The sequence below is a fragment of the Nematolebias whitei genome, chromosome 6 (assembly GCF_014905685.2).
Source record: "Nematolebias whitei isolate Nwh7 chromosome 6, NemWhi1, whole genome shotgun sequence".
In the NCBI taxonomy this organism is placed as follows: domain Eukaryota; kingdom Metazoa; phylum Chordata; class Actinopteri; order Cyprinodontiformes; family Rivulidae; genus Nematolebias; species Nematolebias whitei.
The window spans coordinates 17,177,593-17,198,229 of record NC_056503.1 but is presented as its reverse complement, the minus strand read 5'-3'; the positions used below and the strand labels follow the sequence as shown (position 1 = coordinate 17,198,229).

Sequence of the window (20,637 nt, the reverse complement as noted above, 5' to 3'; positions counted from 1 at the left end):
TTCTTCCACATGTTTGGTGTGTCTCCCAGGTGCTTGTGTCAAACTTTAAACAACACTTTTTATAGATATCTTTGAGAAATGGCTTTCTTCTTGCCACTCTTCCATAAAGGCCAGATTTGTGCAGTGTACGACTGATTGTTGTCCTATGGACAGACTCTCCCACCTCAGCTGTAGATCTCTGCAGTTCATCCAGAGTGATCATGGGCCTCTTGGCTGTATCTTAAATATTTTTATATTTTTTATATAACAGGCTGCATTTATAAAGAGAACAGTGAGAAAATGGCCAACGGAAGCCAAAGAAGCCCTGCGGGGTTGTTTTGAGGCTACAGACTGGGATGCACTGTGCCAGCCACATGGAGAGGACATCAATGCCATGACTGAGTGTGTGACCGACTATATAAACTTCTGTGTAAACAACACTATCCCCCCCAGAACAGTGAGATGCTTCCCCAATAACAAGCCCTGGATTACCACTGACCTGAAGGAACTGCTAAACCAGAAAAAAAGAGCCTTCAGGGAGAGAGACAGGGAATTATTGAGGAGCACACAGGAGCAACTTAAAGTCAAGATAAGAAACAGCAAGGAGGTGTACAAGAAGAAGCTGGAGAGCAAGCTCCAACAGAACAATATCAGAGAGGTGTGGTCAGGGATGAAAAAGATCACAGGCTTCAAACAGAAGGAGGATCAGAAGGATGGAAGCCTGGACAGAGTCAATGAACTGAACACATTCTTCAATAGGTTCAGTTCAGGAACAAGCGCTCAGCATCCTCCTCTCTTGCCCACAGCCAAACATACATACCACCCTCCATTGACCCAAGGCTGTCCTGTCACACCTCAAATACTGTATCTACCACCTCAATCATGGACCCTTCTTCTACATATTGGTCTTCAACCAATTCAGAAGATGCTGATACCTCCTTTGCCTCGACCCTCTGCATCTCCAGAAGTCAGGTGAGTAAGCAGCTGGAGAGACTGAACCGGAATAAGGCTGCAGGTCCAGATGGTGTCAGTCCCAGAGTCCTGAAGGTCTGTGCAGAGCAGCTCTGTGGGGTTCTGCAGCACCTCTTCAACCTTAGCCTGACCCAGGAGAAGGTTCCAGTGTTGTGGAAAACATCCTGTCTTGTTCCAGTGCCAAAGAAAACGCACCCATCAGTCCTCAATGACTATAGACCTGTTGCCCTGACATCCCACATCATGAAGGTCCTAGAGAGACTTCTGCTGACCCACCTGACTAGACAAACAAGCACATATCAGGACCCACTGCAGTTTGCTTATCAGCGTGGACTTGGAGTTGAAGATGCCATCATACACCTGCTTCAGCAAACTCACTGTCATCTAGAAAAGGCAGACAGCACCGTGAGAGTCATGTTCTTTGATTTCTCCAGTGCATTTAACACAATCCAGCCTGATTTGCTTTGTCAGAAACACAAGAAGACTCAGGTGGAGGCCTCAACAATCACCTGGATCAAAGACTACCTGACAGACAGACCACAGTTTGTGAGACTGAAGGGTTGTGTGTCTAACCAGGTGGTCAGTAGCTCAGGAGCACCACAGGGGACTGTACTCTCACCATTCCTTTTCACTCTGTACACCTCAGATTTCTAGTACAAAACAGACTCCTGTCATCTGCAGAAATATTCTGATGACTCTGCAGTAGTCAGGTGTATCAGAGATGGACAAGAAGCTGAGTACAGGGAACTGGTGGACTGCTTTGTGGCATGGTGTGGAAACAACCATCTCATCATCAATGTGAACAAAACAAAGGAGACGATTGTAGATTTCAGGAGAACAGGAACAGGTCCAACCCTATTTCCATCATGGGAGAAGAAGTGGAGGTGGTGGAGAAGTATAAATACCTTGGAGTTCACCTGGACAATAGACTGAACTGGAAATGCAACAGTGAAGCCGTCTACAAGAAGAGACAGAGCAGACTGTACTTCTTGAGGAAGATGAAGTCCTTCAACGTTTGCAGCAAGATGCTGCATATCTTCTATAAGTCTGTTGTAGAGAGCGCTATCTCTTCTGCCATCATCTGCTGGGGCAGCAGTACCAGAGCAAGTGACTTAAAAAAGATCAACAAGCTCATAAAGAAGGCTGGCTCAGTTCTGGGGACTCCTCTAGAACCTTTGGAGATGATTGTTCAAAGAAGGATTCTTCATAAAATGAACATTATAGATAAACCTCAGCATCCTCTTCATCAGACTGTCATACAACAACAGAGTGTCTTCAGTCAGAGTCTTCTTCAGATCCGTTGTAGAACAGACCGCTACAAGAGATCCTTCCTGCCCACAGCCATCAGCATCTATAACAACTCAATGAAACCAGGATGATGAGTTACCACAACATATAATTTCCCTCTGGGATTAATAAAGTTAATTTGAATTGAATTGAATCTCTGATCAGTCTTCTCCTTGTTCGAGATGAAAGTTTAGAGGGACGGCCGGGTCTTGGTAGATTTGCTGTGGTCTGATACTCCTTCCATTTCAATATGATTGCTTGCACAGTGCTCCTTGGGATGTTTAAAGCTTTGGAAATATTTTGTATCCAAATCCAGCTTTAAACTTCTTCAAAACAGTATCTTGGACCTGCCTGGTGTGTTCCTTGGTCTTCATGATGCTCTCTGCACTTTGAACAGAACCCTAAGACTATCACAGAGCAGGTGCATTTATACGGAGACTTGATTACACACAGGTGGATTCTGTTTATCATCACCAGTCATTTGGGACAACATTGGATCATTCATAGATCCTCACTGAACTTCTGGAGTGAGTTTGCTGCACTGAAAGTAAAGGGGCCCAATAATATTGTACGCCCCACTTTTCAGTTTTTTATTTGTTAAGAAAGTTTGACACATCCAATAAATTTCATTCCACTTCACGATTGTGTCCCACTTGTTGTCGTTTCTTCACAAAAAAATTAAATTTTATATCTTTATGTTTGAAGCCTGAAATGTGGCAAAAGGTTGAAAAGTTCAAGGGGGCCGAATACTTTCACAAGGCACTGTAGCTGGAGCACTTCCGCTGCAACCTGGGGCATTTCCTGCAGGATTATCACAATATTTCTGATTGAGTTATTTGTGTAATGTGAAAAGAAAAGCTGTGTAAAGGTTGAAATACTGCTTGCATGAACTGCTTTGTCATTTAAAAGGCTGGATAAGAATCCACTTTAGTCTTAGCTGCCTTCATTTTTTATTTTTATTTTTTCTTCAAACTACATGTACCTTTTTGGCTCATCAGTAGGTTCAAACAAACTCTTTTTCCCTAAAGTAAAGTTGTTCAAAGGGCTGGCTAAAGCAGGTAGGAAGTAAACTTTTCCACAGAACTCCACTTCAAAATGTCTGAACTGTTCCAAAGGAGTCACTGGTGTTTCAAAGCACTGATAATCAGCTTGGCTTCAACAGCTGAGCAGTGTAGCGGACTTACTTTAAAAGTGGAAAACGCATCTGAGGCGATGTCGAACGTGGACATCTCTACATATCTGAAGAAGTCGTAGAACTGCTCCGACCAAAGCGTGATTTTAGCCAGTGGTTCGTGTCTGATGCACTCCCTCAGCATGATGCCACAGTTTAGGGCAATATCTGGAGACTCGTACCTGTCAAAAACAACAGCATAAAAACAAGAACTTATCATTTCTCTTGTCCCACAGTCTAAAGAGTATTTATGAACAAACTTATTTATGCTAGGCTCTCTGAGAGCAGAAAGAGTTTTTTTTATCTACAAAGTAGGAATGCGTGATATATACGGCACACGGTAGAAATTTAGCCTACGATACAAATCTGTCTTCTACCGGCTAACTGCAGTAACGCTGTGTCTGATGTAAAATCAAAGTTGTCAGATTTAATCGTTACTTTTTTTTAGTTGAAAACTGTGCGTAAGCGGTGGTAAAGTATTTTCTTTGAGAGCTAAGTAGAGAAGCTACAAGCTAACTACGACCGGCTTGCCGTAGGGTTGCCGTATTCGGATGCATGCGCAAAACGCTGTGTTCCGTCCAAAGTTTTTTTTTTCCTTTGAAAGTTAAAGTAAGCGTTGGTCCGCTTTAGAGAAACCTGCTCTCTATCTATGAAAAGAACGCTGTGTTGTGTGATTTTACTGCAAGACCCTCTGGCTAAAGCCACAGAGGAAACCGGTCACCATTTTGTGTCAGCTCTCCATTAAAGCGGAAGGAGACGCCCACTAGAGGGTGAAGTGTTTTCTGTATAAAATGCTGCTCTGTATTTCTTAAGGGAGAATACTGGAAACTGTTAAGAGCTAACAACATATTTTTTTGTTTAAAACATATGGCTAAAACCACATTTGATATATTTTGCACTGTTTTGCACTACAAGAAAGAAAACTTGATTTGTTTTTTAGTTAAAAACTCTCTGGACACAGAATTGGAGTTTTCTTAATTGAGATCGTTTTGTGGTATAGCTGTTTTCAAAATAAATTATGGCCAAAGGACACCCTAGGCTTTTTTCATTCCTATTGCAAGTTTTATACCAAAAACATATTGTGATATATATCGTTATCGCCACACTTCACAATACATATCGTGATATGAATTTTATGCCATATCGCACATCCCTACTACAAAGGTTTGTCTCCATAATAACTCGGGCTTCAACAAACTGAGAAAACACCAAATGGTTGTGTCAGATTAGAGTCATGGCTATAATGCCTCAATCCAGTGTGATAACACTGCTGTTAATCCAACAAAAATACGATACTACAAAAGTTCAACTTACCATTATCTTTCAGACTTATCTCTTCTATTATGACTTAGACAATTTTCTTTTATTCCTAATCAGCATTTTAACAGCATAACACACATTACTCGCAGAATGAAATGTTGACCAGTGGCCGGATTAACCCGTGTGTGTTCTTACCCTTTAAGCAACATGAAGAGGATATTCTGCTGTGTACAAAGATACTCTACAGTTGGTGTCCGAGTGCCAATTTGGCGCCTCAGGATGTTGTTGAAGATCTGTGCTACATCTTTTTTACCCTGATGGAAACACAAAAATAACACATCATCAAGCTATATTCCAACAGATTTTAATGCAAAACAGCAATTATCACCATCAACACACACAACAAATAAGAAGTGTGAAAAGCCAAGACACAACTTGTAAAATGTAGTGCTTGGATAAAAATTATTGTCAAATTTTCTCATTGTAAATTATCAAACGGATAATTATGAATATTCGTGTAGTTTTTTTCACTTCTTACAAAGACAGTGCTAAGACATACTTTCCCCTCTCAATTTACTATAGATACAAGCTAATTTTAGATTCATATGGACATTTAAAAAAAGAACAATTGAGCAGCCTTTTTATAGTTGTTCTGCCCGTTGAAGGCAGTTCCTCTTTTTGTGTCTGTACAGCAGAAACTGCAGCTGATTTTAGCTCAACACGTTCCTTCAGGATCTGTTATAGCTTCAGCTTGGTGATTAGTCAACGTGAGAAAACACGTATGCAAAATTTGGTCCAATCAACGCAAAGTGTATCATGAGACTACATTTGTAGGGGAGTGGTGGCACAGAGGCAAGAGAAGGTGAGCCTGTGATTGGAAGGTCACAGACACAACGTCCCGTGCCAACATCAAAATGTGGGTGGGGAAAGTGACACACCCACACCAGCCTCCACCCTCATTTGGTGCTGCCAGACTCTTACCTGGAGTTGGTAGAAGAGATCATCTCTCCAGTTTTAGCTTCTCTCCATTGGCTCCGTCAAATCGAGAATTCAATTTAAAATGTTGCTTCTAACCAACAAAGCCCTCAAGAACCTAGCTCCATCTTATATTAGAGATATTACTGTTCCATATTTTCCTAACAGAGCACTTTGCTCGCAGACTGCAGGCTTACTTGTGGTTCCTAGTGTTTCCAAAAGCAGAATGGGAGGAAGATCTTTCAGTTATCAGGCTCCTGTCTTGTGGAACCAACTTCCAGTTTCTGTCCGTGAGGCTGACACATTGTCCAGTTTTAAGACTGGACTGAAGACTTTCCTTTTTGATAAATCCTATAGTCAGGGTTGGCTTGTTATGCTGCCATAAGCATAGACTATTAGAGGGCAAACTTGACCTCATTTCCTTAAATGAATCATTAAAATTGAATAGTTTTCATTTGATAGTTCTATCTTAACATGATTCTTGACCTGCCATTGTGTATCCGTTCCTCCTTCCTGTTCCTCTCAAACCCAGCCGGTCAAAGCAGATGGTCGCTTGTCCTGAGCCTGGTTCTTTCTGCTAAAGGTTTCTTCCTCATGAGGGAGTTTTTCCTTTCCACTGTCACCTTCATGCTTGCTCAAGATGAGAGTCTGTGATGACGTTAAACTCAAAGCAGTCTGCTCCTCAGATAAATAATGTTATTAACTTCCTTTTTAGTATATGAATGTTTCCGTTCAGTGCCCCGAGACGACTTTGGTTGTGACTTGGAGCTATATAAACAAAATGAACTGAATCATTTGCCCCAATCTGGGCCCTTGAGCAAGGCCCTTACCCCCATCATCTGCACTCAAACAGGTCTCTCTTGAAAATAAGTTCTCATGACTCAATGAGACTATTGGTACCTGTTTAAATAAAGGTTAAAAATAGATAAATAAATCAAAAGCTCCCTGTAATTCCAATGGGGGAGTGGTGGCGCAGAGGTTAGAAGATGGGCCTGTGATCGGAAAGTCGCAGGTTCAACTCCCAGTACCGTGAACATCAAAATGTGGGTGGAAAAGGTGGAACACCCACACCTCCCTCCACCCACATTCGCCCACTCTGGGCCCCTGAGCAAGGCCCATAACCCCCACCATCTGCTCCCTAAACAGGTCTCTCTTGAAAATGAGTTCTTGTGGCTCAATGAGACTACCTGTATAAATAAAGGGTAAATGAAAAATAAAAATTCCCAAGCTTTTTCCACTCCCCATTAAGACCACCTCTTGCTTCAGGCAGGCACAAATGTTTGCACGCCTATTAAAATGACTATTTGCTAACTGATCTTTGTTTTTGTATTAGGAATATTATTGGGAAATTTCCTGCTTGCACTTGATGAGGACGGACACTTTACCCTCCTGCCTCCCTCCTGCTTTGCTCTTTGTCTTATGATTCCCTCTCACTACATATACTCCGAACTATAAATTATGAATCTGGTCAGCTGGTCTCTCAACGCAATTGATAAAATTTTCTCGATGAGAAGACAGGGCGAAGGAGAACCCTCATGCCCTGAAGGGACACTCACAGCTGGATGTACTATGAATTCCTGAGGGCAGTGGAAGATGGTGTGTCTGTCTGTATTGTCCGTTGAGGATGAAGAAGATGCATACTTCTGGGTGGGTATCTGGCATATCGACAAATTCAGAAGACAATGGCAGCGGTTCTGGCAATTGTGAGGTTGCCTGCCTTGTATGAAGGTACCGAGCAGTAAGCTCTCAGACTCAGATGCTGAATGAGCTGAGCCATAAGCTGGACGCAATTTCTGAGAATCGCAAGCCACTTGTGGCTCCTGGGACTCACTGGCAGGAAGGAATCAACCTTGGAGAAGGCTACAAGCTCGGTCCAGCGGTATGACCACAAAATTTGGCTGTTTGGAATAGCCAGTGAGATGTACCAGCAGAACTATGAAGGCAGACATGGAAATTCAAGCAGAAGCTGCCTGACCCAAAATAATTGTGATATCTGAATTTGGCTTCCCCACTCGGCCTTGAATTGGCCAACTATCTCAAACTTCTCCTGGTTGTTTAACGCTCCCCTCCCAAGGATATCGGTGGATCTCTGTCAAGTTGGCAGGCTGATAGACACTGTGCCATCTTTATCAGGACTATGAAACTTTCTGGCATGTCCACGGACAACTCACTGCCCTCGTCGGCCTCCTCATGCATAAATGTTTTATGATGTCATCAGTATGTTGCTGTTTCATGTGCTGACGTCTTTTTTTTTTTTACACCTCTACTCCCCCTTGTGTTTCTTTTTCCTTATCTGAAAAAAGAGCTGCGCCTCTCGAGGCTGGCGGCCTCAGTCACCTCCATCTCCCCATGTCTGTTTGTTTATGTTTCTCTCGGACAGGCTATACTGTAATCAAATTGCGTTGTGCTTTGGTGCAATGACAATAAAGCTGATTCTGATATTCCACATGACTTTACATTCCATAAAAACCAGCAAATTCCTTGATCTGTTCCATCTCTGCTCAAGGATCAGCATTTTCCCTACTTTACTTGCCTTGGCAGGGCGGTCATAGCTTCAGTGATTTTTTGTAGATGGGAGACACGCCTGACTCGCACGCTGTTTGTACCGACAATTTTCGACCGAAGGGCTGGAGATAGCTCAGCGTGAGGGAAACAAGCTTTTTTCTGGAGCTTTTTAACTAGCGTGTCTGTATTGCGCACCACTTGCTTAGCGCTATGTCGGTGCTGGCAGTTGCTGACTGGGGGAGGCAGGTCGGTAGGCAGGGTGCTCAGTTGCTGACAGGGCGGGGCGCCCTGCTTGTATAATAGTAGGGGAAAAACTGACCAGGATGAAAAGTCAGGATGTTTGTTTCAGCAGGTACAGTTTGGTCAGCCTGAGTTAAGAGTTTTTATATATTTTTATATTTTATTTGACTGCTTTTTTAAAATCTGTGTCAATCAGTGTTTTTTAGAGGTTCTATCATGTCAGATCAAGAGTGAAACCTTATTTCAATCTAACTCTCTTCTGTTCTGCATTTTATAAGCAGCAGCTTCTGTCAACAGTGAAGGATGTGAGTGTAAAAGAGGAAACCGGTGCTGCTGACTGCGATAAGGTGACTCAGGGACGTCTGAAGCAGCACTTGCACACACCAGCATCCTGACAGATTGCAGGAAGATCTGAGTTTACACACACGTATAATCATGAACCACCAACAATCTTCAATGGGAAACGTGAAGGGCGGCCTCTACATAACCTTTTTGTGTTAAAATTCCTACTCATGTCTTGTGCTTTCAGTATTATTTGGGTCAACATTTTCTATACTAGAACAGAAGTCTCACCTCAAAGTCAATGAGCTGCAGGTCTGCTACCAGGGTGCTGAGTAAGCCACTGTTGTAGAGCTCCTGAGCTAGCTGAGCTACTGCCTCCGTCTGTGGCTCTTTTTCATTAGTCCCATACAGGATCTCCTTCATGGCCACCAGGCTTTTTGACACCTCCTCCGCAGCCTGAAGAAATGCAGGTATCAGTTAAGACAGGCACTGTGAAGCAGAATACAGTATCATTTGACTCAAAAACTTAAAAAAATAAAATAAATAAATATATCACAACTGACAGTTACGCATTTGATTGAGTATATTGTCTGGGGGATTTAGGTAAAGGTTATGTGGTAAATTAGTGTGTGTAAATTACAGAGTTGTCTGCCCGGGGGGTGAGATGGGATGACCTGCAGGCTCCTCTCTGAAGAGCACAGAGCCTGCCTCTCTCACTGACGAGGCTAAATGCATGTAGTTTTTGTACATCTGTGAAGGCTTCCTTGTGACATCTACCCTTGCAAGTAAAGACCAGTTTAAAAATCTTCTTGTGTCCTCAAGAGTGGCTTATTTGGGTAAAGAAATGATAAAAGGATATTTAATTTATCCAACATATATTTTCTGTTTAATGTGATATAGACACTGTTAAAAATAAATAATAAAGTGCAATGTGTTGTCATCATTGTATGTTCCCATACAATGGCAAAATTGTTTTTTCTGCATTTAAACTTTTCAACTCCTCCCCCTTTCTGCACATAAGATAATAAAATTAACCCTGCACCACAATAAACACTTTAATGATTTCACATTAAAACATTTCACACATGTCTGCACCTGACCTGTTCAGATCTTAATTGCTGGTATTTTTATATTCTCTGTTATTTTTTATATTCTCTGTTATTTTTTATATCTTGTGTGATACTGCAACAGTACAATAAAATGCTCAGGATGAGAAGAACAATTGGACTCGCTAAATAAACAAAGAACAAACAAACAAGAAATATAAAACTTTGTGAGGATGCTGGTGCTCGTACCAAACTTTTTTAGTCTTCTTAGGAAGTAGAGTCTTTAAAGGCTTTCTTGACCACAGTGTCTGTATGTAAAGCCCAGGACAGATCCTAAGTAATGTGAACGCTGAGGAACTTGAAGACGCATATACACGCTAGCTAAGATGCCACATGATCTGTTTCTCTCACACATCCTAACCCCCCGAAGACCGAGGAGGAACGCCGTTTCTTAAAGGGAAGAAATTATAACTCGCCTCTGATACCCCCGCCCCCACTACACGATTCACGTAAATTACATATTTTAGTTTGAAAAGGGAGATTTTCGCCGAAAAGCGACTAGTTTGTAGGTATGATAGACAAGAACTTGTCTGAGGTCTTGTGAACTTTGCTGACAAAGTTGGTGAAAAACAATTTAGCAGAAGCTAATTCCGCTAATGGTTCCCAAAGTTAGCAAAAACACTAATCCGCTAAACAAAAAATTAGTTCCGCTATTAGCACGTTATCAGAACTGTGCCCACCACTGCAGAAACGTCTTGTGAGCAGTTGTCAATCTGAACTGTATTATTAATATTTTGACATTAACATAGTTCAGAGCCATCAGAGTTATGTCTTCTTACACAAATGTTATTTCTTGGTTTTCTATTTTTAATAAATTTGCAAAAATCTCAAAAAAATATTTTCTCACATCATCTAAATGGGGGTATTGTTTGTAGAATTTTGAGAAAAGGAATTAATTTAATACAATTTGTAAAAAGGCTGTAAAAATAACAAAATGTGGAAAAAGTGAAGCGTTGTGAATACTTTCCGGATGCTCTGTAACTATTTGAACTCTCTAAAGCTGCAAACCTCTCTTTTAATTGCCTTTTCTTTGTATATAAAACAAAACAAAACTACAAAATTTGTACCCACTTGTACAAAATATAACCACAAACTTTTAGGCATAATACCATTTATTATTTTCACTATGACACATTAAGTTTTATAATTGTTTTCACCAAATAAGAGCCGCAATCATTTAAAGTAGTGACGTAACAATTCTCCACTATTGCCATCTATTATCTAAACTGTTGTGTTCATGATCATTTAAGTTTGTTAAGAAAATTGTTAAGTAGTTAGATAAAACAGAAATGTTACATTTGAGTACTATTTTACCATTTCCAACTGTTTCCTGAAAATTGTTCTTAAAGAGCATTTCCTTTCGTTATTCCTACGGATCAGTTGCTGGAGCTCAAGAAGGCAAAATGCAAGTTTACACCAAAACAAAAAACTAAACAAAACAAAACAAAAAAAACCCTAGCTAATATCAATAATCTTAAATTAAATGCAGCATTTCACAAACAGAATCAAATTTTTTAACCTTGATCACCATTTTTTATTTTATGGCAGGGTCGGATGTAGTTCCTAAAGGTTGAGTATTGGTTGTAGTTTTTTTTTGTTTTTCGGAGATAATAAATCCTAGAGGAAAAAAAGAAGTTAAAAAATCGCCTTACCTTTTCTGCCTTTTTATCTGAGATGTCGTGCTTCTCTAGCACAGTCATGCTGTCCTTAAGGTGCTTGACGATGTCCGCCGGTGACTTGTGGGATTTGCCAAAGGGGAAAGGCATAGCGGGGCGTTACCACGAGTGACCAGGCAGCGGACTGTCCACCTGAAGAAAGAAATGTAAAAGTTTTTACAAAAAAAATCTCAGCCTACAAGTCACATTTGATTTACAAACACTTAATATTGTTTCCAGTCTACAGCGGCAGAAAGTCCTGATATAAAACCTTAGCCGCCCTGAGAAAGAAGTAGCCGATGGTATTTAAAACACTGTCCAGTGCATTTGAAGAAATGTGATGAACCTTTTATAACATGCACAAAAACATGTTCCTGCTTTTAGTTTTCTACATTCAACTTATGAGCTAGCTGTTTTTTGCTATTTTTGCCATCTTATTTTAATTTGTTTAAAAAAAAAAACTGTATGCCTCTTATGATTGTCCATTGTTGTCATCTTTCTTTGTTGAAATCAGGTCTCTCTTGTAAATGAGTCCTCGAGGCTCAATGGGATTACGTGTCTAAATAAAGGTTGAATGAATGTCATTTACACATGTGGAGTCTCGTATATCAAAGGGTGAACAGCTTTAATACTGAAAATTGGCATACAACTTTACAAAAGTGCCTACGTACAAATGTATTCCTTTTATCAAACCGTGCGCATGCATGATTACGCACATTCCTTCACACATCCCAGTTTACATAGAATGGAGCATAGCTACACCTGCCCCTTGGACTGCACTGTCACCTCCCATAAATAGTATTATTATAATTATTTATATAGCACATTTAAAACAGAATCTGTTACCAAAGTGACATAAATTTGTGGCAGGATTAAGGGCCATGCATACACCATCCAAAGTGGTGAAATTAACTCACTGATACCTGATCATCATATTGATTTACTCTGTCTGACAGAAACTTGGCTACAACAGGAGGATTTTGTTAGTATAAATGAATCCACTCCTGTTAATTATTTAAATTTTCATGTTCCTAGAACAGAGAGGCGCCGAGCAGGCGTGGGCGTACTAATTGCCCCCCAACTTGGTGCCTGTGTATTGGGGTTCACCCCAGTGAATGAGAGGGTGGCCTCTCTCCGCCTACGTGTGGGGGGACGGGTTCTGACTGTCGTTTGTGCTTATGCACCAAACGGCAGTTCAGATTATCCACCCTTTCTGGAGTCCTTAGAGGGGGTACTGGAAAGTGCACCTTCTGGGGACTCCCTTGTTCTGCTGGGGGACTTCAATGCTCATGTGGGCAATGACAGTGAGACCTGGAGGGGTGTGGTTGGGAGGAACGGCCCCCCTGATCTGAACCAGAGTGGTGTTCTGTTGTTGGACTTCTGTGCTCGTCATGGATTGTCAATAACGAACACCTTGTTCAAGCATAAGGGTGTCCATATGTGCTCTTGGCACCAGGACACCCTAGGCCGCAGTTCGATGATCGACTTTGTCATCGTCTCATCTGATCTGCGGCCACATGTCTTGGACACTCGGGTGAAGAGAGGGGCGGAGCTGTCAACTGATCACTACCTGGTGGTGAGCTGGCTCCGATGGTGGGGGAGGATGCCGGTCAGACCTGGTAGGCCCAAACGTATTGTGAGGGTTTGCTGGGAACGTCTGGCAGAGTCTCCTGTGAGACGGAGTTTCAACTCCCACCTCCGGGAGAACTTTGAACATGTTCCAAGGGAGGTGGGGGACATTGAGTCTGAGTGGACCATGTTTCGTGCCTCTATTGTCGAGGCGGCTTACCAGAGCTGCGGCCGCAAGGTTGTCGGTGCCTGTCGGGGCGGCAACCCTCGAACCCGATGGTGGACACCGTCGGTGAGGGATGCTGTCAGGCTGAAGAAGGAGTCCTATCGGGCCTTTTTGGCCTGTGGGACCCCGGAAGCAGCTGATGGGTACCGGCAGTCCAAGCGACATGCGGCTCGGGTGGTTGCTGAGGCAAAAACTCGGGCATGGGAGGAGTTCGGAGAGGCCATGGAGAACGACTTCCGCACGGCTTCGAGACATTTCTGGTCCACCATCCGGCGTCTCAGGGGGGGGAAGCGGTATGCCACCAACACTGTTTATAGTGGGAGTGGTTTGCTGCTGACCTCAACTCGGGATGTTGTGGGTCGGTGGGCGGAATACTTTGAAGACCTCCTCAATCCCACCGGCACGTCTTCCACTGAGGAAGCGGAGCCTGGGGACTCTGGGTCGGGCCCTCCAATCTCTGGTGCTGAGGTCACCGAGGTGGTTAAAAAGCTCCTCGGTGGCAGGGCCCCAGGGGTGGATGAGATCTGCCCAGAGTTCCTTAAGGCTCTGGATGTTGTAGGGTTGTGTTGGCTTACGCGACTCTGCAATGTTGCGTGGACATCGGGGGAAGTTCCCCTGGATTGGCAGACCGGGGTGGTGGTCCCCCTATTCAAAAAGGGGGACCGTAGAGTGTGTTCCAACTACAGGGGAATCACGCTCTTAAGCCTCCCTGGTAAGGTCTATTCGGGGGTTCTGGAGAGGAGGGTCCGTCGGATAGTCGAACCTCGGATTCAGGAGGAACAGTGCGGTTTTCGTCCTGGCCGTGGAACACTGGACCAGCTCTACACTCTCAGCAGGGTCCTGGAGGGTGCGTGGGAGTTTGCCCAACCAGTCTACATGTGCTTTGTGGACTTGGAGAAGGCTTTCGACCGCGTCCCTCGGGGGGCCCTGTGGGGGGTACTCTGGGAGTATGGGGTACCAGGCCCTTTGATACGGGCTGTTAGGTCCCTGTATGACCGGTGTCAGAGCCTGGTCCGCATCGCCGGCAGTAAGTCGGGCTTGTTCCCGGTTAGAGTTGGACTCCGCCAAGGTTGCCCTTTGTCACCGATTCTGTTCATAACTTTTATGGACAGAATTTCTAGGCGCAGCCAAGGTGTTGAGGGGATCCGTTTTGGTGGCCTCAGAATTGCGTCTCTGCTTTTTGCAGATGATGTGGTCTTATTGGCTTCATCAGATCGTGATCTACAGCTTTCACTGGAGAGGTTCACAGCCGAATGCGATGCGGCCGGGATGAAGATCAGTTCCTCCAAATCCGAGGCCATGGTCTTGAGCCGGAAAAGGGTAGAGTGCCCTCTCTGGGTCAGGGAGGAGGTCCTACCCCAAGTGGAGGAGTTCAAGTATCTTGGGGTCTTGTTCACGAATGAGGGAAAAATGGAGCGTGAGATCGATAGGCGGATAGGTGCAGCGTCTGCAGTGAAGCGGGCGCTGTACAGGTCTGTCGTGGTGAAGAGAGAGCTGAGTCAAAAGGCGAAGCTCTCAATTTACCGATCGATCTACGTTCCCACCCTCATCTATGGTCACGAGCTTTGGGTTGTGACCGAAAGAATGAGATCTCGGATACAAGCGGCCGAAATGAGTTTTCTCCGCAGGGTGTCTGGGCTCTCCCTTAGAGACAGGGTGAGAAGCTCGATCATCCGGGAGGGACTCGGAGTAGAGCCGCTGCTTCTCCACATCGAGAGGAGCCAGTTGAGGTGGCTTGGGCATCTGTTTAGGATGCCTTCTGGACGCCTCCCTGGTGAGGTGTTCCGGACACGTCCCACCGGAAGGAGGCCCAGGGGAAGACCCAGGACACGCTGGAGGGACTACGTTTCTCGGCTGGCCTGGGAACGCCTTGGGATTCCCCCGGAAGAGCTGGCCCAAGTGGCTGGGGAGAGGGAAGTCTGGGCCTCCCTACTTAGGCTGCTACCCCCGCGACCCGACCCCGGATAAGCGGAAGAAAATGGATGGATGGATGGTTCCTAGAACAACTGGCCGAGGTGGAGGTGTAGCTTCTATTTTTCAGTTCTGACTATTAATTACTACTAAACCAATTATTAGTTGTAATACTTTTGAATCAATGTCTCCAAGTCTATCCCATCCAAAATGGAAATCAGAAAAGCCATTTTTATTAGTTGTTATATATCGTCCACCAGGCGCTTACTCTCAGTTTTTGTCTGAATTCTCAGAATTATTAACCGATTTACTATTAAATACTAATAAAATCATCATAATGGGTGATTTCAATATTCATGTAGCTGTTGAAAGTGATAGCTTAAGCATAGCCTTTAATAATTTAATAGACTCATTTGGTTTTACCCAAAACGTCTGCACATTAGGAATACGCGACATGGCATAAAATTCATATCACGATATGTATTGTGAAGTGTGGCAATAACGATATATATCGCAATATGTTTTGGGTATAAAACTTCATAGGAATCAAAAAGCATAGGGTGTCCTTTTGCCATCATATATTTTGAATTAAGAAAATTCCACTACTAGATCCTGAGTTTTTAAATAATAAACAAATCAAGTATTAGGTTTCTTTCTTGTAGTGCAAAACAGTGCAAAATATATAAAATCTAGTTTTAGCCATGTTTTAAATAAAAGAATATGTTGTTAACAGTTTCCAATCTTACTTAAGAAATGAACAGCAACTGAGCAGCATTTTACACTGAAACACTTCACCCTCCAACCCTCTAGTTGGCGACTCCTTCTGCTTTAATGGAGAGCTGACACAAAATGAGTCTGTGGCTTTGACCAGAGGGTCTCGCAGTAAAATCACACACAACACAGCGTTCTTTCACAGATCAGAGAGCAGGTTTCTCTAAAGCTGACCAACACTTACTTTAACTTTCGATGAAAAAAAAAAAACTTTTGACGGAACACAGCGTTTTGCGCATGCGTCACTTGCGCACAGTTTTCAACTCAAAAAAAGTAACAATTAAATCTGACAGCTCTGATTTTACATCAGACAGCATTACTGCGGTTAGCCGGTAGAAGACAGATCTCTATAAATTTCTATCGTTTCTACTGTATACCATATATATCGCATTCCTACCGCACATGTACTCATTCTTATCATCACACTCTTGATTTAGTTCTGACCTATGGTATAGAGATTAAGGATTTGGTAATAGTTCCTCAAAATCCTATTCTGTCCGACCATTTTTTAATAACCTTTGAGTTACATTAAATGACTACACAGTCACTGAGAGTAAATTTCATCTCAGCAGGTGATTATCAGAAAATGCTGTAACCAAATTTAAACAGTCTCTTCCATCAATGTTTTCCTCTGTCTTGCAGAGTAATGCATCAGAGAACAGTGACTTAGATCATCTAGTTGATCATCTTACAACTTCAATGCAAACTTCACTTGATAAAACTGCTCCACTGAAAAAGAAAGTAATCAATCAGAGGAAACTGGCTCCTTGGTTTAATTCTGAGTTACGTACTTTAAAGCAGACATCTAGAAACCAGGAGAGAAAACGGCTCTCTACTAATGTTGAAGAATTTTATTTAACTTGGAAAGATAGTCTGCTAACATATAAAAAAGCTCTCCGTAAAGCTAGAACTTTATATTACTCATCTTTAATAGAGGAGAATAAAAACAACCCTAGGTTTCTTCTTAGTACTATTGCTAGACTAATTAAAAGTCCCATCTCTGTTGAACCATGTATCCCTACAACTATAAGTAGTGAGGACTTCATGAGATTCTTTATAAATAAAATTATTTCAATTAGAGAGAAAATTCAAACCATCCTTCCTTCTACTATCTCTAGTCCCCTGTCAAATGATGCAACTTTGAAAATTTCACTAGAGCCTGATTTATGTTTGGACAGTTTTTGTCCTGTTGAGCTCTCTGAATTGTCAAAAATAATAACCTCATCCAAACCATCCACATGTCTGCTAGATCCCATCCCAACCAGACTGTTTAAAGAGATATTTCCTCTAATTAATGTCCATATTTTGGATCTACTTAATTTGTCTTTAATGAATGGTTACGTACCACAGTGCTTTAAGGTTGTTAAGTAATTAAACATTTACTTAAGAAGTCTGACCTTGATTCAGAAATTCTGGCCAACTATAGACCTATATCTAATCTAACTTTCATCTCAAAAATTCTAGAGAAACTAGTTGCAGGTCAGTTGCGTGAACATCTACAAAGAAATAATCTGTTTGAAGAGTTTCAGTCAGGGTTTAGAGCTTATGATAGCACAGAAACAGCACTAGTAAAAGTCACTAATGATATTCTCATGGCCTCAGACAATGGACTTGTGTCTATACTGGTCCTGTTAGACCTCAGTGCTGCATTTGATACAGTTGATCACAATATTTTACTACAGAGGCTTGAATATGATATTGGGATTACAGGAACAGCTCTAAAATGGTTTAAATCATATCTAGCTGATAGATTCCAGTTTGTAAATGTAAATAAGAAATCTTCTTCATACACCAAAGTTAGTCATGGAGTTCCTCAGGGCTCAGTGCTTGGGCCAATACTCTTTACTTTAGCTTCCATTATGTAAAATTATTAAACAGCATGGGATAAATTTTCATTGTTATGCTGATGACACACAATTATATTTGTCCATTAAACCCAATGAATCCAATCAGCTACTTAGACTACAAGCATGTCTTAAAGAAATAAAAACCTGAATGACCCTAAATTTTCTCCTGTTGAACACAGACAAAACTGAGGTTTTGGTTTTTGGACCAGAGCACCTTAGGAATTAATTTTTTCAGTCTTTCTACCTCCTTAGACGGCATCAATCTGTCCTCCAGCTCTAATGTTAAAAATCTTGGTGTTATTTTTGATCAGGACATGTCTTTTATCCCCCACATTAAAAACGTTACTAGAACCGCCTTCTTCCACCTGCGTAATATCACTAAAACTAGAAACATCTTATCTAAAAATGATGCAGAAAAACTGGTCCATGCATTTGTCAGGTCTAGACTGGACTATTGCAATGGTTTATTATCTTGATGTCCAAATACTTCTTTAAAATGTCTTCAATTGATCCAAAATGCTGCTGCCAGAGTCTTAACTGGAGTTAGTGGGAGAGATCATATTTCTCCAGTTTTAGTTTCTCTTCATTGGCTCCCTGTCGAATCCAGAATAGAATTCAAAATCTTACTTCTAACCTACAAAGCTTTCGACAACCTGGCTCCATCTTATATTACAGATCTTATTGTTCCATATTTTCCTAAACAGAGCACTTCGCTCTCAGACTGCAGGTTTACTTGTGGTTCCTAGAATTTACAAAAACAGAATGGGAGGCAGATCTTTTAGTTATCAGGCTTCTCTTTTGTGGAACCAACTTCCAATCTCTGTCCGTGAGGCTGACACATTATCCAGTTTTAAAACTAGGCTTAAGACTTTCCTTTTTGCTAAATCCTATAGTTAGGTTCGGCTTGGGTTTCTGAGCTGTCCCTTAGTTATGCTGCTATAGAAATCAAGAAAGCTCATCAGAGACTCTACTTCCTCAGACGGCTGAGGCGAGCTGGTCTGGGAAGCTCAGTCCTCACCTCCTTCTACAGGTGTGCAGTGGAGAGCATCCTGTGCTCGAGCATCAATGTGTAGCATGGAGGCTGCACAGCTGCAGAAAGAAAAGCTTTGCAGAGAGTGGTGAAGGCTGCACAGAAATCTGTCGGAATCAGCCTCCCCACCATCACAGACATCTACACCTCAAGATGCAGGAAGAGGGCCACCTGCATCATGAAGGACCCCACTCACCCAGCACACACACTTTTTGCCCCACTCCCCTCAGGAAGGAGGTTAAGGAGCATTAAGTGTAGAACCACTAGACTGAGGAACAGCTTCTACCCTGTTAGACTCATGAATCTCTAACTAGAATAATCACTGTGAAAAACCATATCATGTTGCTGCTGATCTGTTTCATGTTGCTGCTGATCTGTTTCAATGTTGATGTGTTCGTGCGTGCACATCTGCTCACAGACTCATGTTCATGTTTGTGCTGATGTTCAATGTTTTATGTTATGAGTGCTTAGTGTATATTTAGTTGATGTTTTTCTTAGTTCATATCTTAGATGTTATTACTGTTTTTCTTAGACATTTTATTGTTGGATGTAAATGGGACCCTGTGTACATAATTTCGCTCCACCACATGTACCACATGAGGTGCGAATGACAATAAAGAAACTCTGACTCTGACTCTATAGGCTTAGACTGCTGGAGGACAAACTGACCACACTTTTCACCCTGCTACTGTCTTTACTTACTCTGCTCAACCTGTTTTGTAGTTGTAATTATTTTTTCTATCCTTAACATGTGTTTTTTGTCTCTCAGGTACACCTGGACCTACCATTCTGTGTTAGTTTGTCTCTCCTTCCTGTCCTCTCAAACCAGCCGGTCAAAGCAGATGGCCGCTTGTCCTGAGCCTGGTTCTGCTGGAGGTTTCTTCCTTTAAAAATTTAGTTTTTCCTTTCCACTGTTGCCACTGTGCTTGCTCAGGATGGGAGACTGCAACAAAGCCATGATTCAACTTGTCTGCTGGATTCCTTTAGAGAACTTTACTAATTAGCTTTTATGTGAATGTTCCTGTAAAGTGCCCTGAGACAACTTTGTTGTGATTTGGCGCTATACAAATAAACTGAATTGAACTCTCATTGACATAGTTGCATGACGAAAATCACGCCATTTTGTTCTCAGAGAAGCTTCGTCTGCCCCTTCTCGACAAGGCCCCCAAATTTTTTCACACAAGCATATGCACAAAGTATTGTGTGATTGGTCAGAAGTTTGTGGACGTGTCTGTCAATGTGGAAATTGGCTCATCCAGCTGCATGACTAATCAAACACCCTAAATAAGTCAAATAGCCAAAACACTCCTGGATGGAGATCACACAGATGTGTATGGAGGAGTCTGTCTGCTGGACTGTAGTGCTTATTAACAGATTTGTGGCCAAATGGTGGGCAGGGACACAGTGGAGAGTCTAGCGAGAAAAAGCCAAATGATGAGGTATGCTGCAGCAAGAGGCGTTTCCCAGGAGCTCTGTAGCTCACGGACTATGAAAGATGTGTATGAAAATGAACGTCCTGCAACCGCATGATCGCAAGTCAACGGTTTGGCTTTGGGGATCGGTTAGCTTGGCGCTACGTTAGTTCCGGCAGTTGTTGTTGGGTCAGAGAGGTACATTTGTATTGCACTTGGGTAACCCTAGGTTAAACACACTTCAGGTGCCGCTCTTGCAAAGTCTGATGAGGAGGGAGGAGAACTGAAAGAATCTGCCACTCAGTAGCTTCAACATTCCAAGCAATCCACAAGATGGCTGACTGAGAACATTTGTATACAGTAGTAAACTTTGTACAAAGTGAATTATACTTAATTACATTTTTCTTGAGATTATTTGCCTTCTTCATTGTAAAGTTGT

General features: G+C 42.3%; 1 protein-coding gene across 1 annotated transcript in view; it reads right to left on the bottom strand.

The window, feature by feature from the left end:
* cab39 (calcium binding protein 39) overlaps window positions 1-20,637 on the bottom strand; it is a 34,746-nt gene that overhangs the window by 10,454 nt on the left and 3,655 nt on the right. Inside the window, exons 2-5 of the mRNA XM_037677415.1 lie at window positions 11,430-11,585; window positions 8,963-9,127; window positions 4,865-4,983; window positions 3,423-3,591 (exon numbers count right to left, since the gene is read on the bottom strand). Coding sequence (XP_037533343.1) covers window positions 3,423-3,591; window positions 4,865-4,983; window positions 8,963-9,127; window positions 11,430-11,543 — 567 coding nt within the window. The 5' untranslated portion in view covers window positions 11,544-11,585. The remainder of the gene's footprint in view (window positions 1-3,422; window positions 3,592-4,864; window positions 4,984-8,962; window positions 9,128-11,429; window positions 11,586-20,637) is intronic.